Source organism: Grampus griseus (assembly GCF_964374135.1).
Source record: "Grampus griseus genome assembly, chromosome: 3".
NCBI lineage: Eukaryota > Metazoa > Chordata > Mammalia > Artiodactyla > Delphinidae > Grampus > Grampus griseus.
The window spans coordinates 59,661,467-59,685,738 of record NC_139019.1 but is presented as its reverse complement, the minus strand read 5'-3'; the positions used below and the strand labels follow the sequence as shown (position 1 = coordinate 59,685,738).

At 45.3% G+C, this 24,272-nt stretch overlaps 1 protein-coding gene across 1 annotated transcript in view; it reads right to left on the bottom strand.

Moving 5' to 3' along the window:
* Positions 1-18,936, bottom strand: part of IQGAP2 (IQ motif containing GTPase activating protein 2) — a 289,265-nt gene extending 270,329 nt beyond the window's left edge. Inside the window, exon 1 of the mRNA XM_082650860.1 lies at positions 18,847-18,936. Coding sequence (XP_082506986.1) covers positions 18,847-18,892 — 46 coding nt within the window. The 5' untranslated portion in view covers positions 18,893-18,936. The remainder of the gene's footprint in view (positions 1-18,846) is intronic.
* Positions 18,937-24,272: the final 5,336 nt, after the last annotated feature.

Here is a 24,272-nt window from a genome sequence, read left to right as displayed (position 1 = left end):
AAACCTGCTCTCAATCTGACCCATGAAGTGAGTTACACAACAACTTCCAATTCAAATGCATTCCATCCTCCAACTCCTGACACCAGCACATGTGAAAAAGTCCTATTTCCATGTGGCACACAAGCACTGACCCACAAGGTCTCAATGGCTGGATGAAGCCCATAGGCTTGGGAAAAAGGGAGCAGAAAAGCCAGGCCAGCAAGCTGATTCACTGGCAATTCATTTCATCACACCAACAGTCTCTACACCAGACGATATTATCCCAAGTCAGCAAAGTCCAGATGGGGAAGAGCTTCTTATCTCACAAACAGAAGCAGTAATATGAAAACTAATGTGGGTGGGGTCCCCCCCATTTTTAATGATTACAGGTCTGAGAGAAATGAAAACTACAGAGTAGGAAACATAGTTCTACTTAAAACAACTGTTAACAATGTGATGTACCTCCTTCCAGTCCTTTCCCCCACAGGAGTTAAGTTCTAAATTCACCACAGTGTATCCTGCTTTCTCACTTTATTTTCTAAGCACTTCTCCACATCATTCAAAACTAGTTTAAGTTTTCTGTGGTTCTCCAATGGCAACATTAACAGCTGTCTGCTATTCAGACTTCAAAAGTTTATGTGGAACAGAAGGTAGTAAATAAAGAGGATGGAGAAGAAAAAGGAAACTGAAGCAATAAAATTTTAATGAAGGATCCATCTCTCTAAACAGTCTTGGCCACCAGGGTTATGAGTTTCAAACCTCTCCTTGAATTCTGCTGGAGTCAGTCAAGAGGCTTGCCCTGAGCTAGGACAAGCTCCACATGGACCAAATACAGGGGGAAGAAATAGCAAGGCAGGCATGGGCTTGGAGTCACTGACGATGAGAAGGAATGCTCAGGAGGAAGAAGCAAAAACGGTCCAACTGTTGGTGCCTCTTCAGTGTCTAAGAATCCTTGCCTTCACAGCTGTCAGGACACTCCATCCACTCTGCTCTCCTTCCCTCTAATCCGTCCTGCATGCATGGGATTGAGGCATATCAATCCCGGGCTTCAGTTCACACTATCTCCTCTTCTGGAATGCTCCTTTCTCCACCCACTGAGCATGCTCTACGCGCCAGGTACTGTGCTAAGTGCTTTACATTTGCATCCCATTTCGTTCTCATGATGCCATCAGATAGGTACCACTACTTCATCCCTTCATTCTGCGGGAGGGGAAACCAGAGCTGAATGGTAGTGAGTGACAGAACCAGGGCTCTGAGACACGGTGCCATCTCCCCCATCAGAAGGTCAGCTCTCTGAGAGCAGAGACCAGGCCAAGGGGCTCATTTGTCAACTGACCACTTCACTTACATCTCACTTTCTTCCTAAAAGTATCTGAGCAGGTTAACAAAGATAGATATGTGGGGGGCAGGGGGGGGAATGTATAAATACAAAGAAATGAAATTAGGTAAAGGAAACAAAAGCAGACAAGAACAATGAAGGCAGAGGGATACAAATACACCAAAAACAATGTGTAAGCCCTTCACAGAAGTCTACAGATAAGCTCCAAATTTGTACTTCTGACCTTTTATCAGTCTGAGCAAAAAACAGAAAGTGGCTGTTTGTAAACCTGTTATGGATCTATGGCAGAAAGTCCTGTTGCCATAAAAATTATGTTGGAAACAATGTATGTTTCAGCCATCCAGCCTAATCAAAGGACTTCTAAACGAGCCTATTTTATGCTTAACTGTTGCCTAAACCTGCATGCACCACAAGGTGAACTTGACAGAAACATCTCTAAGAAGAACCACACACTTCCCAGTTCTCTTATTCAGAATGCGCTGAATAGGTTTTAAGTCACTGAGAGAGGATTTAAATTATCATTATGTGGTGCTGGCTCCTCAACAGTGCTGCAATTACTGCTGTCTTTCTCTCACTAGGTAGCGACCATCCAGGCACCACCGCCTTCTGATGCTTCCAAATCCTTTCTTTGATCTCCGCTGCTTCTACACTTTTCCTTCGTTCATCTGTTTTCGTGATGATATCTCAGCTTTGGTGATGACCAAGCATGGACTTGACAGCAGGCACTAGCCAACCCCACTAACTCCCTGCCTCTCCCTGGTCATACGCATCACTGTTTTTTTGTTTGTTTACTTTTCTGTTTACTTTGTTTTGTTTTGGCCATGCCATGCTTGTGGGATCTTAGTTCTCCGACCAGGGATTGAACCTGGGACCACAGCAGTGAATCCTAACCATTAGACCGCCAGGGAATTCCCTATACATCACTGTTCATGACCAGCTAAAGTCACTGTGCCAGAAAGTTCAGATGTCTGAAATTCTTCCTTTGCCCAAATTTAATGGCTATACTGCATTGCACAGTATCCCCCCCCCCAAATTCATGTCTGCCCAGAATCTCACAATGTGAACTTATTTGGAAATGGGGTCTTTGCAGATGCAATAAATTAAAATGAAGTCACAATAGATTAGGGTGGCCCCTAACCCAATGACTTATAAGAAGAAAAAACAGCCAGGGATAACACCATGTGACCGTGGAGGCAGATACTGGACTGATACACCTAAAAGCCAAGGAACTCTAACGACTACCAGCAACAAGCATAAGCTAGGAAGAGGCAGGGAAGGACCTCCCAGCAGAGCCTTCAGAGAGAGGGTAGCTCAGCCAACACCTTGATTTTGGACTTCTAGCCTAGAGAATGTGGGAGAATAAATGTCTCTTATATTAAGCCACACAGTTTGTTTTAATTTGTTACAAAAGGAAACTAGTCCGATGGCTAAAATGCTTTACCCAGAAAACATAGTACCAAGTACACAAAACTGACTTTTTAACTTGTATCCAACAGGTACAGCAGGCACAAGGTCTGTAGTCACACTGCCTGGGTTCAAATCCTAACGCTGCCACTTACTAGCTGTGGGCCCTTGGGCAGTTACTTAACCTCTCTGTACCTCAGTTTTCCCACCTATAAAATGGGGATAATATTACCAATCTCAGAAAGTTGTCCTAAGGATTAAACTGGGTGATTCATATAAAGTGCTCAGAGCCACGCCTGGCACCTACAAGCACTCTATATTTGTTATTATCAGCATCATCAGAGGTTAAACTGACAGAAGAAGGTAGGAACCAGTCCCCTCTTCTTAGAATTGTGTACACAATGCCCACCTCTCGTGGTCCTGTCCCCTCCTAGCAGGCACGAAAAACCATGGGATGTCTCTCCCAGGGCTGTGCAGAGACCAGGGTTAAGATCAGGATCCTCCAGTGAAATAGGATTGTCCCAGTTTCAATACTTCCAGGCTATTCTGCAGAGCCTAACCCTAACCCTCTTGTTAAATAATCCTAGGAACTCCACAAGTGATACTCGGCACGCATTCCAAACTAATCATTAAGAGACGACAACCTGGTTACACAGAACTAGACTGCTGATCCCGTAATGCTCATTTCCAACCAGGGAGCCGAAGGATGAGCAGCCTTCCAAAACAGCAGGTTGTCTAGTCTTGGCTCTAACTAAGCCAGGGACAATGAAGCCAGAATCCTCCAAACACACTTTCTTACTCTGGACTCCATGGCCCCAGCAGTGTATAAAAATGACCAACACTCACCCTTAGGAAATGGCTTCCCCTTACTTTCAGTCCACAGTTGTTCTAGAGCCCTTGCTCTCACAGGGTCCTGCCACCTTCTGCTCTGGGTAAAAGTCACCACGTAAGAAGCCTCTGTCTGCCAGCCACAAGACAGCCAAATGGAGACACCAAGTCTAGTACGACTCAATAACTCATTTTAAAAATATCAGCATTCCAAATAATACTTCCAAGGATGATTGGAATTATCTAACTAGCATCATTGAAATAGATGAGAGATATATTAATAGCTTGCACTGAGTGCCTTCTCGGTACTAGACACAGCATTTTTATGTAGATTAATTCATTGAGTTCTAACTACTATTATTATCCCCATTTTACAGTTGAACAGCATGAATCAGGGAAGTTATGATTTTGCCCCAGGTCACAGAGCTAATACAGTTGATCCTTGAACATCGGAGTCAGAGGCATCGACCTTCTGCAGTCAAAGATCCATATGTAACTAACAGGCGGTCCCTCCGTATCCACGGAGTCAATCAACCGAGGATAATGTATTACTGCAATATTTACTACTGAAAAACATACAGGTGGACCTGAGCAGTTCAAACACATGTTTTCAAGGGTTAACTGTATTTGGAGGAGCCAGCTTAACAAATGAAAACAATACTCAAAATCCTATATACCCGGGACTTCCCTGGTGGCGCGGTGGTTAAGAATCTGCCTGTCAACGCAGGGGACATGGGTTTGAGCCCTGGTCCGGGAAGATCCCACATGCCACGGAGCAACTAAGCCCGCGAGCCACAACTACTGAGCCTGTGCTCTAGAGCCCCTGCTCCACAACAAGAGAAGCCACCGCAATGAGAAGCCCGTGCACCACAACGAAGAGTAGACCCGGCTCGCCTCAACTAGAGAAAGACTGCGCACAGCAACAAAGACCCAATGCAGCCAAAAGTAAATAAATAAAATAAATAAATTTATATATTAAAAAAAAAATCCTATACACCCCAGAGAGGCAACCAGTTACCTCCCTTTGCACTACTTACAGAGTCCAAAGGCAACCCCTTGTCTATGGAGTAATACTATTTAAATGATCAACCAAAAGCTAAACTCTCTTAAAGGTTATGCATAATGTAAATGAAATGCTACATGCTAACCCTTGTCCTGCCTCCCACCCGGGGTTGCAAAGAAGTAAATCTTGCCACATCTAGACATTGGTCTTTATCTTCTATGAAGAAGAGGGATCCACACATGACCTTGGGCTGGTCATCTGAACAGGAGCCCAGAGGCCTGCATTCTGAGTTCTCCCTTGAACTCAAAGATATTTTACTCTTCTGAGGCTTCAATTCACTTAATTGAAAAGGGAGAGATGTGGGGCAATTCCCTCCAAATTAAACATAGAATTACCATACAATCGAGCAATCCCATTTCTGGGTATACATGCAAAAGAAGGAAACTTTTGTTCATAGGTATATACTTGTACACCTATGTTCATAGCAGTATTATTCGCAAGAGCCAAAAGGGAAACTACCCAGGCTGTCCATCAACAGACGAATAAACAAAATATGGTATATATGTACAAGAGAATATTATTCAACCTTAAAATGGAAGGAAATTCTAATATATGGTACAACTTGGATGAATCTCGAGGACACTAAACTAAGTGAAACAAGCCACTCACAAAAGGACACTGTATGACTCCACTCATATGATGTATCTAGGGTAGTCAAAAGCAGAGAAAGACAGAGAAAGAAGGGTGGGTTACAGGCAATGGGAGGAGGGGGGAATGGGGAGCTATTGTTGAATGGATACAGTGTCAGTTTGAGAAGATGAAAAAGTTCTGGAGATGGATGGTTGCACAAAAATGTGAGCGCACCTAACGCTACTGCACTTACACTTAAGAATGGTTAAAATGGTAAACTTGATGCTCTGTACTTTACGACAAACACGTGTACACGCAGAGAAAGGGGTTTTCATTAATTCAATGAATTTCAAACCTTGGCCGCACACTGGAATCTCCCATGGAGATTTCTTAAAATATCTATTAATCACTGGTAGTAACACGTTGGACATGGTGGACTTCTGATGTGATGTACTGGGAGGAAACGTCGTCACTCATGAGGCTTTCATGCCAAGAATTGCACCTGGGCTTCTTAGGGGATTCAATGTCATTGAATTAAAAGGGAGTGGAAGCACTGTTCCAGCCTGGGCAAGACTGAGGGGGGCATGACAGCCAAAGGCAATGTGAGACACTTGACTGGACGCTGGATCCAAAAAAATGGCTATAAAGTACAGTTGAGGGAGATCTTAGTGTAGAATTTAAAAGTGGATGGTAGACTTTAACGCACGGTACCAGGGGTACGGAAGATGGGGTTGTGGAGGAGAGTATCCTTGTTGTTGGCCTGTGAGATGCGTGAAGTATTTAGGGCTAAGCTGTCAGAGTCTCTGCAGATGCAACGGTGCAGCAGGATGTTAACAGTGTGAAGCTAAGTGAAAGGCATGGACATTCAAAGTATCCTTCTTTGTGGTTCTGAGGGCTCAAAAATTTTTTAAGTAAAAAAAAATCAAAATAAAACAAAATAAAAATGTTTATGCCAGAGCTCTACCCCCACACAAATAAACAGAACATCTGGGGGCTGGGATCCAGGGAATCAGTGTTTTCTTTGTGAAGCTCCCCTGGAGATTATAATGGGCAGTCAGGTTGACAACTAGGAATTAAAAGAGCTCTAAACCGAGATGTGATATTACGGCGTGTATAACAGCCAGAGATGTGCAATTAACCTAAGAGGGTGGCCCACTGTTGATACCCAGCGGCCCTGGGAAATTTCTTCAGTCCCAAATGATCCCAGCTGCCCTACCTTCCACCCTTCCCTTACTTTTCTTAAAAATAAGCCACAACATTTCAACTTTGTACAGAAATGAGCTCTATCAACAGACTAGGAAACAAGTGTCTCCCAAACTTTATTGTCCCCCCTCATTGTAGATTTCCCATGTCTCATAAAATAGTTGCCCTTTAAGAAACATTCTCCTATAGCAGAGGTCTCAAAGACTCTTGAAATGTCTTTTCAACTTTGAGGCACCTACTATTCCCTTATGTTTTCATTATTTACACTGCCTACTAAGACAAATGTTTAGATAGATAAGGAAGAATCTGGCCAAAGATTACACACTAGGATTTAGAAAATTTATATCTCAAACATATTGCTACCCAAAGCGAAAATTTTGCTTTTCAAACTGGAGAAGGAGGGGGGGGAAGCCTCATTTCAAACATGGGTCCAAAAACAGCCTATGTCATAAAACTGAAGTGGCACTGCCTTTGAGGTAGGCGATAGAGTGATGAGCCCTTTTCAACACTGAAAGAGGTATTCATGTAAGCAGCTAAATTACCCCACACCACCCCTATGTAACACTTGAACAGTTTTCAGAGCAATCTCCCGTACCTCACTCCCCTTTTGAGGTAAACATAAACCCACTTCTCAAATGTGTAGACGGAAGCTCAGAGAAGCCATACCCCATGCCATACAGTAAGTGGTACCTCCACCTAAGCCCTCAGATGCTAGGCGCTGCCCTTGCCGTCACAGTGCCCCATGACTCTCATCCCTCCAGGGTGACAACACTTCCATTCCAGCTACCTCAGTTTTACAACATAATTCAGGGGATGATGCCAGCTTCCAAGGGGGAGACTCACCTTGCTCTGTCTGCATACTGTTCACAAATGTTTTCCTCCCCATTTGAGTGGTGAAAGTAGCAAATGCCACCTCCAGCTCAGGGACACTCCGAAGCTTCTTATCCATTTTATATAAGGCTCTGCTCACACTTTACCGAAGGCATTTAGTCTACAATCCCCGGAGAACTTCCATCATACACACAGCATCCAGCACGTCGTGTTGAATAAAAAAATAATGAGTGGTCTACCTCGGTGAGGCGCTTGAGAGTTCTCCAGAGTCAGGAGAATAACTCCCTGCTTTTATGTCAACCACCTTTATTTCACTGTGAACACTATTTCTTGATCCATTGCCTTTTACAAGTCGGCTTCCCACACACTTTCCCTTCACAAATTTTAAAAACTTTGATTAGCTACTGCTCACCTGGGATTTTTGCCTATCACCGCTCCCTGCTTCACCTTGCTTATCTTTATGGTTTTCATCCAACCTCTCATCATCTCGATCCCAACTACAACAGCTTAACTAGAGCATCCTGGGCCTCTCAACACTTTAGCCTTTCAATCTCTGTCTCTCACACAAGCATGTGCGCATGTACACGCACACGCACGCACACACACACACAGACACAGATACCCTAGAAAATTAGATCTCCACTGGATCCTTCCCATAATAACAGACCTGTTTTTCAGACTCTAATTTTTTCAAGGCAAAGTTCATAGCTAACAATAACTTTGTATCTTGAGTAGCAAAGGGTAACTGTTCTAACTTTTCTAAGTATAAAAACATTTTTGAAGCAACTGACAAAGGATTAATCTCCAAATTTTATAAGCATCTCACGCAGCTCAATATCAAAAAAACAAACAACCCAATCCAAAAATGGGCAGAAGAGCTAAATAGACATTTCCCCAAAGAAGATATACAGATTGCCAACAAACACATGAAAGGATGCTCAACATCGTTAATCATTAGAGAAATGCAAATCAAAACTACAATGAGATATCACCTCACACCAGTCAGAATGGTCATCATCAAAAAATCTACAAACAATAAATGCTGGAGAGGGTGTGGAGAAAAGGGAACCCTCTTGCACTGTTGGTGGGAATGTAAATTGATAGAGCCACTATGGAGAACAGTATGGAGGTTCCTTAAAAAACTAAAAATAGAACTACCATACGACCCAGCAATCCCATTACTGGGCATATACCCTGAGAAAACCATAATTCAAAAAGAGTCATGTGCCACAATGTTCATTGCAGCTCTATTTACAATAGCCAGGACACGGAAGCAACCTAAGTGTCCACCGACAGTTGAATGGATAAAGATGTGGCACATATATACAATGGAATATTACTCAGCCATAAAAAGAAACGAGATTGAGTTATCTGTAGTGAGGTGGATGGACCTAGAGTCTGTCATACAGAGTGAAGTAAGTCAGAAAGGGAAAAACAAATACCGTATGCTAACATACATATATGAAATATAAAAAGAAAAAAAATTTTCTGAAGAACCCAGGGGTTAGACAGGAATAAAGACATAGACCTACTAGAGCATGGACCTGAGGATACAAGGAGGGGGAAGGGTAAGCTGGGACGAAGTGAGAGTGGCATGGACATATATACACTACCAAATGTAAAATAGATAGCTAGTGGGAAGCAGCCGCATAGCACAGGGAGATCAGCTCGGTGCTTTGTGACCACCTAGAGGGGTGGGATTGGGAGGGTGGGAGGGAGGGAGACGCAAGAGGGAAGAGATGTGGGGATATATGTATATGTATTCGCTTTTTTATACAACAGAAACTAACACACCGTTGTAAAGCAATTATACTCCAATAAAGATGTTTAAAAAAAATAACTAAAGAATGTGTTATGCACAAAATTAATAGTCTTTTTTCTTTGTCTGAAAAAACAAAACAAAAACATTTTTATAGTAGAAAATTTGGAGAAGCAGAAAAGACTTTTTTTTTAAGTTCACCCATTATCTCATTACCTAGAAAGAACTACTGCTGACATGTTGAATGACTTATATGCCAGACACTGGGGATACAGCAGTGACCAAAAGACACAGTTGTGACCTTCATGGATTTTATTGCTGTTCTATTTCATCCATGTTATTCTCGGAGTCATCAATGTAGTACAATTTTTAATAAATTTATTTTTATTATTTATTTATTTATATTTGGCTGTGTTGGGTCTTTGCTGCTGTGCATGGGCTTTCTCTAGTTGCGGTGAGCTGGGGGCTACTCTTCGTTGCGGTACACGGGCTTCTCATTGGGGTGGCTTCACTTGTTGCGGAGCACGGGCTCTAGGCATGCGGGCTTCAGTAGTTGTGGCATGTGGGCTCAGGAGTTGTGGCACATGGTCTCAGTAGTTGTGGCTCACAAGCTCTAGAGCGCAGGCTCAGTAGTTGTGGCACATGGGCTTAGCTGCTCCATGGCATGTGGGATCTTCCCGGACCAGGGCTCGAACCCATGTCCCCGGCATTGGCAGGCAGATTCTTAACCACTGCACCACCAGGTAAGTCCCAATGTAGTACAATATTTGTTTTTTTTAATTAATTTATTTTTGGCTGCTTTGGGTCTTCGTTGCTGCGCACGGGCTTTCTCTAGTTGTGGTGAGTGCGGGCGAGTGGGGCTACTCTTCGTTGTGGTGTGCGGGCTTCTCACTGCGGTGGCTTCTCTTGTTGCGGAGCACGGGTTCTAGGCTCATGGGCTTTGGTAGTTGTGGCACGTGGGCTCAGTAGTTGTGGCTCACAGGCTCTAGAGCACAGACTCTGTAGTTGTGGCTCACGGGCTTAGTTGCTCCGCGGCACAGGGGATCTTCCCGGACCAGGGATCAAACCCATGTCCCCTGCACTGGCAGGCATTTTCTTACCCACTGTGCCACCAGGGAAGTCCCAATGTAGTACAATATTTTTCAAAACACATTTGCTTTATTTTTTGAAAGGTAATACGTGGTAAAAACAATTCAAATAATATTCTCACCCTTGCCCTCAGTCTCTCTCCCCAAAGGTAACCTCTAAAAAGATGTTTGCATAACCTTCTAGAGATATTCATGAGTACACAGGTTAAGTCTATCTTCCCTGTTTGGTTGCTGGATTTTGTCTGTCCTACTCAACAGAGCAAAGGTACACATTTTCAAAGATTTCAAAACCACTACACAGAAGCACGTTATAAGTTCCATTTCTTTCTCAGAGTTCACCTAATCCAATGCGCAAAGTTAACAACCAGAGTCTACTTTGAAGAATAACACAAAAGCACAATCCTCCAAACTGTTGGCCAATTCCAACTGACAACAGCATATATTCTATTGCAGAACTGAGGAGGAAAGCTCTGAAACTGTCCCCAGAATCAGTGCCAAAGCAAGGAAAGGACCCATGTGTCCCTGGTTCTCATGGACAGATAACTGTATCTTTATACATTCTCTTTATTTTTTTATATATTTTAAATTTTGTGACTTTAAATATTACAACTGAATCTTTAAAAAAAACTGAGGGAGGGAGGGGGAAGAGGCCTAAAAAAAGCATCAAGGAAATAAAAATGGACAAGGATTAAGGGAGTATGGTATAGATTTCAGGTAATTTTAAGCACTGGATAATTTTAATCTAGAAAGAAGGCCTCACTCTTTTTAAATGAATATTTTTTCCTTTGGAAAATAAAAATCATTAGTAGAAACAGAACGGAAGTGAGAGCCTATCTGTGTTAGCTACGTAATGACCATTTCTCGGAAAAACTTCCTAAGAGTGCAGTATGAGTAAGGCTCTGGATCTGATACGAGGGGAGCAGAGTTTATGGGGTGGGTGAACGGAGAACTCATACTCTGTGAGGCTGATAATGTGACTGGCATCTTGCCGGGTCCCTTACCCCAACCCTGCGAAGCCTGCCTGGTCAGCTCAGGGCTGAGGCAAAGAATGTGGAAGCGACCGACATACCCAGGGACCCAGGTAGGAACCAGGCAAGTCTGGCTGTTCCCAATGCTCCCTTCTGGGGGAGATGAGGAGTAGAAGGGTCGATAGGAAACATTTGTATGAAACTTCCTGGAAAAAACAAAAAACAAAACAAAACCCTGGTAGAAGAAAGGGGGAAGAGCAGAATGAATGAGTAATCTGAATGTGGGGACACAAGAAGCAACGAAGATTCTCTACTTCCAATGGCTCCAATATCCCAATTATTCCTCTAAGTTGAACTTCACTGGCCCATGAACCTAAAGTTCCACTATCTTTCTAGAGGCAGTAAGGGATCCTGAGGGATGTCAAATGAACCCAGCACACTTCCTCCTCCTCTTGCTCAACCCCCTTCTAAATCCCCACAGTACTAGGTTGACCAGAAGGTTGGACAATGCTCTCATCAAAGCCAAACTCCACAATCTGAATTAGGCATGAAGATTAACACTTATTTCAAGCAGCTTCTTCCTATCTCGATAGTGTCATGAACCCTTGGGCTTTCAAACCAGCCTCAGCAGCTATGATCAACTTAACCCTGAAATGAGACAACAGGTTGCTTAGTAACTGCAGAATAATTCCTCACTCAGGTATGCTAGTGACAATTCCGCAACCACTTTTAAGATGATAAAACAATGCAGCGCAGAAATCCAACCCACCATCCAACTTTATTTGTTAACAGTCAGCAAAAGAACATGTTAGCTGGGTTTTTTTTAAGTATACATGAACAAGAATTTGATCTCCACCCAAACTGATAGACTGACTCCACTTCCATACAGATAACTATTTTCCCGTTGAGTATATACGTTCAAGAAAGCATGGGATGTTTATGTCAATTATATCTCAATTTAAAAAACATATATAGGGCCAAGATTTTAAATCCACTTTCTGTTAAAGTGAGAAGAGGGCAAGGAGGTGGGGAGACAGGCAAGGGGCAGCAGAGATGAGAGCAATACTACTGCCACCCCTCCCCCACCAGTCAAGTGCGGGCACTATGGAGACACATTCTGAAAGTGCATTGAATCATTTAACCCTCTGAGCATGCACTTTCCCATCTACACTTTAGAGGGGTGGAAACGGAAGCACAGAGAAATTAAAATAACTTGCCTAGGTTCCACAGAGGGTGAAAGCAAATTTAACTCAACATTAAATATTTGCCTGGCAGTCAAACTCTTGAGATTATCTTTAATTTAACAGATAATAGAAACAAGTTCCTCATTCAGACCAACAGTGCAGTGCTGACACTTTAAGTAAAATCTGTCACAACAGCAAATATTGACTGAGTGTCTTCTAGGTACCAGGGTTCCAGGTTACCAGCTAGGTACTGAACCTAAGCATTCCTTAAGTATTTCAAATTTCTGTTGCTTCAATCACATGCAAATCAAGTCCATTTATATGAAGATGACTAAGGATCTGCCTGAACATTATGTAAGACTGAGTTCATATTGGCAATAAAATGAGAAGTGAGCCCAAATTATCAGGAACTAATCTGCCTTAATGTGCAAAAAATGATATAAAAATGTCCTTCTTTAGAGATTCAGGAGTAATGGAAAAAGCAGAACAATTAAAAGTCCTCTTTGGGGATCCTAAGCAAAAAAATCAGAGGAATGTCCTCCTATCTTTAATCAATAGAAAAATAAACAGATCAGTAATTTTCTGTAATGTGGGCATGACCTAGGTGCACTAATAATTCCTATCAGATAGTATCTCTGCTAACATACTCAACTGCTCTCAAAGTTGTGAATGAATGAAGAACACTTGAAGTTGTCCTGGATGAAAAAAATGGAGGGAAGAGACAACTTTCAACCCTTACTGTCCAGGCCCCACCCTACAAGGATTAAAGTCCAGAATGGCCAGGATTGGGACCTTCCTTATTCCACAAACAGGTTCCCCAGCTCACTCAGCCTTCCCAATGGCTCCAGAGAGCACCACCTCCCCCTAGAGATCCCTGGGGAGTTGATGTCACTTAATCCCTAGTTAGTGGAGATTTGGCACTTTATCTTCTAAATCACATTTGTTTCCCAGAAGGGAGAAAAGCAATCTTAACGCCATACCGAAACAGATCCTATAAAATAAACACAAACCTGTCCAGAAATCAATGCCGGGGTTTGTATGCCATGCATGTGTGTGCTCAAGTCAAACACACAAGGCACACTGTAAATAAAGCATTTGGTGACGTGCTCACGTGTTTTTACTTACATGACAAAAACTTGCAAGCACTGTGGAGAGGGTAACCTGTGTATTAGGGATGCTTTTTCACCCTGGCACTAGAGCAGTGCATCAGAAGCCCTTGTAGGACCCCCACACACACACTGCCCGACTCAGGAGGTCTGGGTGGGGCAGGGGATTCGCCTTTCCAACAGGTTCCCAGGTGATGCTCTACAGCCCTTGCTGCTCCAGGAACTGCTCCAGCAAAGCCACTGCACTGACCGGAGAAACAGCTGTCAGTGCCCTTGGTCACCTTGGAAAGAAGGGCCATGCACAACCCATGACTGTAAAGTTAAGGGAGAGTCCAGTGAGAGTGTAGTCCAATCTGAGGACCTGCTAATGAACTGGAAACTCGGCATTAGCCACTTTCAACCAAACTGAGATGTTCTCCTGTGACTGCCCTAAACCTCCAGTGAAATTTCAGAAGTCAAAATTGCCATTAAGTAATGGAGAGTATGAGGAAAAAAAGAGGGAGAAGAAGCCCTACCCCCTAGATAATTTCGCTGTCCTTGCCCTGCTGTAACTACACCATTTTTTTTTTTTTTAACCTGTTTTCAGAGAATTTACGTTCTGAAATGGTTTGGAGTTAGCTGTCTGTCTCCCTGGCTGGAGTCTGTTAGGCTCCGGTGAGGGTCCAGACCTACCTCTCTTTGTATTCGTTGGATGCCACCAGTTCCAGAAGCATCATCATGATTTACTTCTAGCCTATCCCAAGTGGAACTATCTGGCGGAACTATCTGGCAGAAGCAACCTGGCAGTAAAAAGAATTCCCCAACCTAGAAGCATGGTGAAGGGTCCTCTGAGCAACGAGAGAGAGGGCACCCCCCGACGCACACGTCCCCAAACCTCACCCACCCTCCTGCCCTTCCCAACCCCATGCATTCCAAGCACACCCACGCTTCCCACTTCATCAGGTCACTTGCCAAAAAAAAGACCTCTCAAAGAGTGAGATACTTCAGTGAGAGACTAGATCAAGCTACTCTTAGGACAGCTCTGCCTTTTGTTGCCTACAAATAAAGGATTCCATGATAAATTCCCCTCTGGCTACACCTCCTTTCCACAGCACCTATCCACACCTCCTAAGCGTCATCCCCCCCAAAATACTCATGCAACAAATACACGGGAACGCCTTTCAGTTTTCCCTCTGACCTCCCTCCAGGTCGTGGTCACAACCTTCATGACGCCTTCCCATTTCCCCACCCAAATCCGTCACTCTCGTGTCTTCACTTCCACAGAACTTGGAAGTACACTAGTAAAAGTATAGGCATTACTCTTCACCTTCCAGATTCTCTTATAAGCTGTAAAGCTGTAACCGTCTCAGTCATTTTCCCTTCGTCGGCAATGTGTTGTACATGTTAGGTGCTCAGTTGACTGACGTCACTACGATGCGTTTAGCTCTATGTGCAAGGAACCACACCAGCCACTGTCACAGGAGCGGAAAACACCATCCTTCAAGGTAGAAGAGAAACCCCAAGGCTACTCAGGCAGTTAATGGCCAAGTCAGGATTTCAACTAGGATCCACTCAACACCACAGCTTTTGCCACTTCACTGACGCCATTCTGCCTTTCAAGGGAGAAAAACGAAATGGAACACTAAAGGGAAAAAGCCTCGGCTCACTGGTCAGTCAACCCCCTGCAAACTTCCGCTTGATTTCTCATCAACCCTAGACTTTAAGGCACGGCCAGTATATGTCATAAAGTGTGTTTTACAAATTATCCTATTTGGAATCATTGGAGCATGCAGCTATATTATGGAAAAGTCTTTCTTTCATTTCAGTGCCTCACAATGAGATGGGATGTCTCTGCATACGCATAGAATGTTTTACTGAAGCCTAGATGTACTCTACGAAAAGCCCATGTATTCTTTCATACTTTTCCTTAGGGGTAAAAAAACCAAATTAAACTCGAGAGAATACCACCCATCTTCTTTTAAAAGAGCACACTATCCAAATGGCTACAGGTTTCTGCAGTTTGAGAAAATCAGGACAAACACCTGAAACAGAGAGAAAGGAGGGGCGAAGCCCCGTTTGATGAGTCAAGAGAGGCAAATGGCAACAGCCAGTGAGAAAAGGCTTCAGGGTCTGACAGCACTGGCTTCCAAACTCCCTCTGTCACCAGCTAGCTGTGGGGTTTTGAGACAGTATCAGGGGGTTTCAGCTTCGGGAAAACCCCTGGCCCTCTCAGAGGTCATAATAAGCAGGTGATAACAAGAGCACGTGAAACACACAAGCACAACTTAAATTCCACACCCCATGCTTAAGTGCCTAACCTGTAGGACTTACCTGACTCAGATCAGAAGTTGAGTGGCCTTTGTTTCTCCTTTGATTACCGAGAAGACTTGGTAAGCATTAGATCTGCCTGTATACTAGCCTTTTAAATAAAATGAGCTGCTGAAAAGCTTATGGAGTGGAAGGTGAGGGGCAAAAGCAAACCAATGGTTCCCTAGAGGAAAAAAGGCGTTTGCTAACACCTTAAGCAACACTAAACTCTCCAACAAACTGGATATTACAAGCTTAAACTCTCCCAAACAAGTCATTTGGGCTAAGGGCATGTGTAATTAAAGTTAAAGGCATACTAAAATAACACTTTAGCTGGTGACCTGAAAGAACCTTTTGAAAAGCTCAACCAAAACATTAGTTGCATGTAGGAGGGACTTGACTTTTTGTCTATTACAGACAGCATTGCAGGGCAACACTGCATACATCCCTCTGCCTCCAAAGGAAAGCACTGATAGACCGTTAGAACCAAGCTGCCCTAAACACAGATGTATTCAATCCTGTGTTTTGTTTTTTTTTTGTTTTTTTTTTGCGGTACGCGGGCCTCTCACTGCTGTGGCCTCTCCCGTTGCGGAGCACAGGCTCCGGACGCGCAGGCTCAGCGGCCATGGCTCATGGGCCCAGCCGCTCCGCGGCATGTGGGATCTTCCCGGACCGGGGCACGAACCCGCCTCCCCTGCATCGGCAGGCGGACTCTCAACCACTGCGCCACCAGGGAAGCCCTCAACCCTGTTTTACACACCTGAATTTAACAGTTCAGAACTTCAATTTCTAGTACTGGGAAAGGGATAAGAGGCTTAGTTGTGTTGACCACTGAAACACACCAGTTACCAGTTGATTCAGAAATCTCACCATGCAGACCAGAGCATCAGTCAAAAGCTCAGAGCGTCAGCCAGAACCTTCCCCTGCAACACACACATAAACACACCCATGCTGGGCTTACGCTACACTTTTAAAGAGAAGCAAATAGTGAAACACGTCATTTACAACGTTTCTCATGAAAGGAAAGAAGTTTTGCAGAGGGTAGAAAACCACAATTCCTGCCACAGACATATTGATTACTGCCCCACAGGAGCCACTTAAATGCTGACTGGATCATCAGTGATGAGTGAAATCATCTACATCTAGTCACAAAGCCCCTCTTTGCTATCGCTGGTCTTTTTAACTCTCAAGTAACTGGAATAAAACTTTTGACAGATCGTGGTGGCAATGTGTTTTCAGAACTCCTTTAGCAAATACATCACAGTTTGTTACAACAGCACAAAAATGATTTTGCAAATCATACCTATGCATAACTTTCAATTAAATTTAGTTTTGATTGTAGAAAGATACTCTGGTTGTAATATAATATTCTACTCACGTCTAAATTAGTATAGCAGCTTCACCCTTTTCCTTTCTCCATATCTTCTCTGCAGAATTACATTAGTGAGCTAATATTTCATCTTTGTTCTATAGAAACACCTCACAAAATAAGTTCCAACAAGACGGCACATCACCTATTACACCAGACTCGTGAGAAAAGCTGGACGAGAATTTCCAAAAAAAGGGGCTATGTGCCGATGTGCGATGCTCTTCATGCTTGTGGGATCTGACTCTCCTAGACTGCCGCTTCTAAGAGCGCTCTAAAACTACAGGTGCATTCAATGAAAACCAAGGGCCATCACAGACGCTCACGCAGGGAAGCAGATGGAATTGCCACATTAATGCACTGCAGGCACTGCAAGTTTGCCCAGCACGCTGAACTCGTGAGGGACGACACAGCAAACAGATCGTGGTTTAAAATGTGATATCAAAACGCATTTTTAAATTCATACTCGCCTAGTTTCTACACATTGTGGCCATCTTATCATTTGACACAGTGAAGCTACCATACATTCTGGGAGCCTGACACATAAAGGACTTTCACCTATCTGAAGATGGTTGACACCACTCCGGATGAGCACATCCCACCGCAAGGAACTCTGCCCTCTGTGTTGGTTAGGCAAAGTGCAAACTAAGGCTGCAAAGGGCAGGGCCAGGTTACTTGTTAAATGCACTTCCCTAGAGTACAGAGGCTGCAGCTGACTCCTCAGGCTGCCTTCTCACTGGCTGACACAGAAAAGGTCACCTGGGAAAATTAACTTCTCATCTCTGATGCTCCATTCCAAGACTGGCGGGGAGGAAAGGGAGGGTGAGCACGGTGACTACTCCCCTTTATTAGGCAAGCCTGTGGCCCTCACAACCAGCCAGAACCACAAAACATGCAGCAGGGTTCACTATCTTAACCCAAGCCTGGTACCCCTGCCACCAAGGCCAGCCTGGGCAAAAGATTAACCTGTGATCCGCCACAGGGATCACTGACAGGGCCAACCCTGTTGAGAGAGCGTGCCAACTTTCTGTTTGTTTTAAAGGAAATACTTCCTGACACAGGTTTGGTAAAGACTCTGAACTCTGCACATGAAGCCGTGTGGTTAGTTCTCATCTGGCTCTATCCACTCAAGATCCGCCAAAGCAACCTCTTTCCGAGGGTAGACCCTGGCTGGGTAATCGACACTACCTCATTCAAGTCACGCGGCTCCAACCGGATCCCGGGGAGCCCAGCGCCGCGTCCTGTCCCGGCTGCAATCCTCCCGCGCGCCGCACGGGGGGGATGGGCGAGGTGTCCCTTTCAGCCGCAGCAGGAAAGGACTCCCACCTGTGGGGCCCACACTGGCTCTTGCGGCCCAGGTGAAGCACGAGGGGGCGGGGTAGGAGGAAACACCGCCCCTTCCAGGAAAGCCGACGTTGCTAGTAGCAGAATGCGCGGGCACACTACTAGCGGAGCCCACCTGCAGCCACAGCAAACAAACTTTCCTCCCCTCTGAGTTGGAAGAAAAGGGTCCCTTACGCCACCCCCTGGCCCGAGCCGGCAACGTCCAGGAGCTCCGAGGGCTCCTCACCTGATACCCTTAAACGCCCAACTTGGTGTGTCCCAGGGCGCAGACCCAGCTCTGCCTCGCGCCACGGTGGGGTGTGCGGGGTAGAGGACTGGGGTGCCAGCTGGGGATTAGGAATTTGTGGGGAGAGCGGGAGGACGCCGCTCACTAGCCTTTGCAACTCCAGCTCCCAACTTTGCCAGCCACCCAGCCGCTGCCCTCCGGTTCCTCCGCGGCGCGCACCCGGCTCCCTCGGTTTCTCCAACCCTCCCGTAGGGAGAGAGCTCCCCAAGGCCAGTGGAACCCCGCGCGCCCGGCGCACTTACAGCCGTAGCGGGGTCTCTGCAGGGACGGCTGCTCCTCGTGGGGCATCCTGCGCGGTTCCGGGGGCCCGCACGCGGCGCGCCCCCCGCGGCTCCCCTCGCTGGCCAGGCTCGCCGCTCCGCGCCCAGCCGGCGCGCTAGTATCCGGCCTCTCGCGGCCCTCCCCTGGCCGCCCCGAGATGGGCGCCCCGCTCGCTCGGTGCTCCCTCGTCAGCGCCCGCTGCCGCCGCCGCGCGCTGACACCGGAGCAAAAGTGAACTCTCCTCCCTCGCTCGCTCCGGGCCGCCGCCGCCGCCTCCCGGGCAGGTTTCCTTTCTCCTACAGCCCGGCCCCGTTATCCACCGCGGTGAGAGCGCGCGCCGCGGCGCAGCGACCTCTACCGCGCGCGGGGCGCAGCGCCCGGCCGCCTGGACCCGCCCCTGTCCGGCCCCGCGGCTGGAGGAAGGGGCTGCACGGGGCCCTGGGCCGGGATCCCTTGCCACTGGGGCCCGCGGCCGCCCCGCCTGCTTTTTCACTTGTGGAGCGTTTAGAAGGTGGAAGTGAACCTCTGCGGAGAAGAGCAAGAGAAACCGCAGAAGACACAGCCAGCCCCAGCCGCCCAGGGTGTTGCTCGGTTACAGAAGGACAAACAGCGCGGTTCCTTTTCGTCTGGGGAGATTGCGCCTTGACTTTTTTTTTTTCCTTTTTTCTTCTTTCCCCTCGAACGTTGCTTCTGTGACTCCTTGTCTACAAAATACCGGGTTCCCCTTTCATGACCAGAAACTGAGAGTGTGTGTTTGCTGGAGGGACAAGATAAACACTCGTTGAGCAACCACTCAAAACACAACTGCGAGTCATCCTCGGATCACCTTGGGCCCGCTGCCCTCCCCCAAGTACAGAACTGTCGCCCAGCCCAGCTGGGGTCGCACACCACAAAAACCTTTTCCGGCTTAGCTTTTAAGGAAACTAAACTACCTGTGGCAGTTTTTAAAGATTTCGGGGGGGGGGGGGTTGTTTTGTTTTCATGCAGTCACCTGGAGCTATTTTTCTCTTTGTGCCTCAGAGTGATAAGATCTGGAGGAATGTGGACTCTTCTAAACCCGTGTCCTCACCTGCTTGTCAAATGTGGAATGTATGGGTTGCTAAATAAAATAATTGGCTAAATAAACTAATTGGAGTTATAAGAGATGATTTCGTTGGAGAAAAGGTGGCATACTGACACTAACCATTTTGTAGTCTGCAAAGATAGAGGATGGCCAGCTGGTTTCCATTTCACGTGGGAGCTGCAGTCCTTCTCAAACTTGTTGAAACTCAGATTCTGGGGGCCCACCCTCAGACTTTCCAGTTCAGTTGGGTCTGGACTGGGGCTCATGGATCTGCATTTCTAACAAGTTCCCCTGTAATGTTAGAAAATAAGCACGAGGCATCTCAGCTGGACTCAGGGAAGTGTCTTCCCATGGGAGAGCAAGGAGGTTCTATCCCACTCCCCTGGTTGGAATGGGCTGAGTGGGCCTTTTCTCCCTTAAAAAGCAGATGCCTCGGGCTTCCCTGGTGGCGCAGTGGTTAAGAATCCTCCTGCCAATGCAGGGGACATGGGTTTGAGCCCTGGTCTGGGAAGATTCCCCCATGCCGCAGAGCAGCTAAGCCCATGCGCCACAACTACTGAGCCTGCGCACTAGAGCCCGTGAGCCACAGCTACTGAGCCCACGTGCCACAACTACTAAAGCTTGTGCACCTAGAGCCCATGCTCTGCAACAAGAGAAGCCACAGCAATGAGAAGCTCGCTCACCGCAAGGAAGAGTAGCCCCCGCTCGCCACAACTAGAGAAAGCCCGCGTGCAGCAACAAAGACCCAATGCAGCCAAAAATAAATAAATAAGCAGATGCCTCTTTTTATAAGAGCAATTCAAAGGTGAAATGGCCACATTTTGAGGCACAGCACCCTGTCAGTCAGTGTTCACTCAGACAGGGGCATGTTCAAGGGGAATTTCCTGTGTTTCTGGACATGTTGAATCAGATATCTCAAGTTATTTTCACCTCTATGATTCCATGTATTAAGTACTACAATTAGAGCTCACACATATCAATTTTCAGTATGAGTGTATGATTTAGGACCCAAATAAGTGGGTAGTTTAGGGAATTCCCTAGTGGTCCAGTGGTTAGGACTCTGGAGCTTCCACTGCAGGGGCCAGGGTTTGATCCCTGGTGAGGGAACTAAGATCCCACATGCTGCGCGGTGTAGACAAAAAAAAAGAAAAAAGAAAGAGTGCGTAGTCTATGTATTTAGAGGTGTTAGGAAAGTCACTGTAAACTGGAATGGTCAAGGAAGGTGATAGGGTTTGAACATACGGTTTGAGGTAGACCTTGAAGAAGAGTTGGAAGGAGAATGCCTACTCCTGGAGGACAGGCAACGACAAGGGACAATGGAGTGGGGCATGAGGTTGGCTGAGGGTGGGAGATTTGAAGCTGATATCAGATCATGGAGGACACTGAATATGGGCAAAGAGGACAGGATATTATCACAGAAGCATTTGAGAGCTCAAAGGTTTGGGGTACGGGAGCTGCATGATGCAAGGGAGTATAGGGAAGGGGACTCTTGCAGCAGGTTATAGGATGGATTTGAGTGGGGCAGCTGGAAGGTGCTGATACCTGGTGGAAGGGGCTCTGGCAGAAGCAGAAGAGGGAAGTAAGGAGAGCTTCAGTGAGGTTGATTGACGCCAGTGTGATAAAGGGGTAGTTTTAATACAAACAAGTTGGTGTCATCGACACATAGAGATATCACCAAATGTAATAAATAAAGTAAATATCTGTTAATGGTAGAAAGTGAAGGTTAAAGCAAAAATAGGTGGTCTGCAGGAGAATAGTTGTAAGTTCATGTTCCAGCTGGTCAGCTCTTCTCTGAAGGCTCTGGGGAGGTTTTAAAACTCTGTCGTGGCTAATGTTTCTATGGAGAACTTAACGCTAAGAAGAAATTGTAAAAGCAAATGCTCCTGATTTATTTTGCAAGTGCTGAAATGAATCTTTGGGATTTCAGTCTGCATTCACTGGGTAACTACTAGCTCACAGATCACTTCTTTGCAGAATCTCAGAAAAGAAACTTGTCTGCAGAATTTTGGGCTATTTTTCTCTTAGGGTTGGACATTGGAGGGTGATTCAAATAAATACAATATGCCAGCTTACTTTGCCATCTGACTGTGCTTGCAGGAATATTAAAACAAAAACTGACACCGTCTAGTGAAAAATGTCTTTTTAATAAAGCAAGAAGTGTTTTTTCTTTAATGTAAAACAAAAGATGACACTGGAAAACTACTAGACCTGGTAAAACAATTTTTAAAGCAGTATTATTTAAAACATGATTGTTTTCAGAGGTCTCTCTCCTTCTAACTAGTTGAAATGAGGTGTTTGACAAAACGCAATTTTGTTTTTATAACAATAACAGATTATTCATATCAAGAGCGTCAAACAGGATTTTAAAAGTATGTTTGAGTAAAGATCTCGGCATGCACCGTTCCGTTCACCTTTGACATGATTTGGTCATTTTCCAATAATATCATGTTGTTGATCATTTTAACATTTTTACCACAATAGTGACCAATGTGCTTTCAAAGCGTCACCCAAAGAAGTGAGGCATGAGGAAGTGAAAGGAAAGAAATCATTAAAGCCTTTTTCAAAGTCCTAAGAGACTTTGGCTTGTTAACATTTTCTAACCCATTCCCTGTCCCAGAAAAAGAGTGATGCTGAGCAGGAATCTGCATTTTATTGCCAAGGAGAACTCTGTACCTAAAAAGGGAATCCTTAGAGTCCAACATCCGCTTAAAAAACAAAAATGAATCAGAACAGAAATAAATGTCGCGGTCCGTGTTTCAGTTCTCAAAAACAAAAGTCAGGTAGTAATGTCAGGGTAGAGGATAACTGTAGAACTGGTGGCCTCTACACATCACTCTATGGCCAGGGAAACAAAGAGGCACAGAGAAGTTGCATGATTTCCACAGCTAAGGAAGAATAGAGCCTTAGTGACATTCCAGGTCTCCTGAGAGCCTCTGCCCGTTGCTTCTTCTACGGTACATGTTTTTGTTTTTATATACATAAATTTTTTTTTCCAGTGAAGTCCTTTTCCACTTCACTACAGCCTATAGCTTTGGACAACTTTCAAATATTTTGTCAATGTTAAATCGGCAAGCCTTCTTGGCAATCTTGCCTTTTTCTCTCTGCTCTAAAGTTCTAAACAAATCAAAGTTTGGAGAGACTGAACTTTAATTTTATTAAAAAAATAAAGCCATGCACAGTTCCATTATTATTTTTTCCATTTCACAGTTTAAGAAAGTTAGAACTTCAGTGACTCTGAGAAGATGATCCCCAGGGTAGCCTGGAAACGAGGAGGAAGAGAAAGCAGCATTGATTCTAGGTGGCCCCCTTCACTTTTTATCCCCTTTACTCTGCATTAACTTTCTCAATTGCATTTATCATCTAACATAACATACACTGGATTATTTGTTTATTGTTTGTCATCTCCCTCTAGAACATGAGCTTTCTGAGAGCTGGGACTTGGTCTAATTCTTCACTGCTGTGTGCCAGGACTTGCAGCAATGCCTGGAATATAGTAGCTGCTTAATTATTTTGTTATAATCACGAATTTACTAAATACAGGTACATACCAGGCACTATACTAGGAATAGTTGCAACTTTCAATCTGTAACAACTCTGTGAAGAACTTGTTATTCTTTTGTTTGTTTGTTTGTGGTATGCAGGCCTCTCACTGTTGTGGCCTCTCCCGTTGTGGAGCACAGGCTCCGGACGCGCAGGCTCAGTGGCCATGGCTCGTGGGCCCAGCCGCTCCGCGGCATGTGGGATCTTCCCGGACCGGGGCACGAACCCGTGTCCCCTGCATCGGCAGGTGGACTCTCAACCACTGCGCCACCAGGGAAGCCCCTGGTTATTCTTATTTAACAGTGAAGAAACCGACTCAAAAAGTCTCATAGGTAGTACAGTAAAGGGCAGCGCTGAATTTACCTGAATCTAAACTTTTCTCCCAACACAAAAACCTGTCTCCTAGGGGCTTCCTTGGTGGTGCAGTGGTTGAGAATCTGCCTGCCAATGCAGGGGACACGGGTTCGAGCCCTGGTCTGGGAGGATCCCACATGCCGCAGAGCAAAGAGCCCGTGAGCCACAACTACTGAGCCTGCACGTCTGGAGCCTGTGTTCCGCAACAAGAGAGGCTGCAATAATGAGCGGCCCGCGCACCGCAATGAGGAGTGGCCCCCACTTGCTGCAACTAGAGAAAGCCCTCACACAGAAATGAAGACCCAACACAGCCATAAATAAATAAATAAATTTTTTTTAAAAAAATGGCAAAATTCCTTTAAAAAAAACAAAAAAACCTGTCTCCTGTTTCAGGCTAATAAATTTAACTGTGCATTTCAACATGTCGCCTTCTACTAAATGCATGTTCCC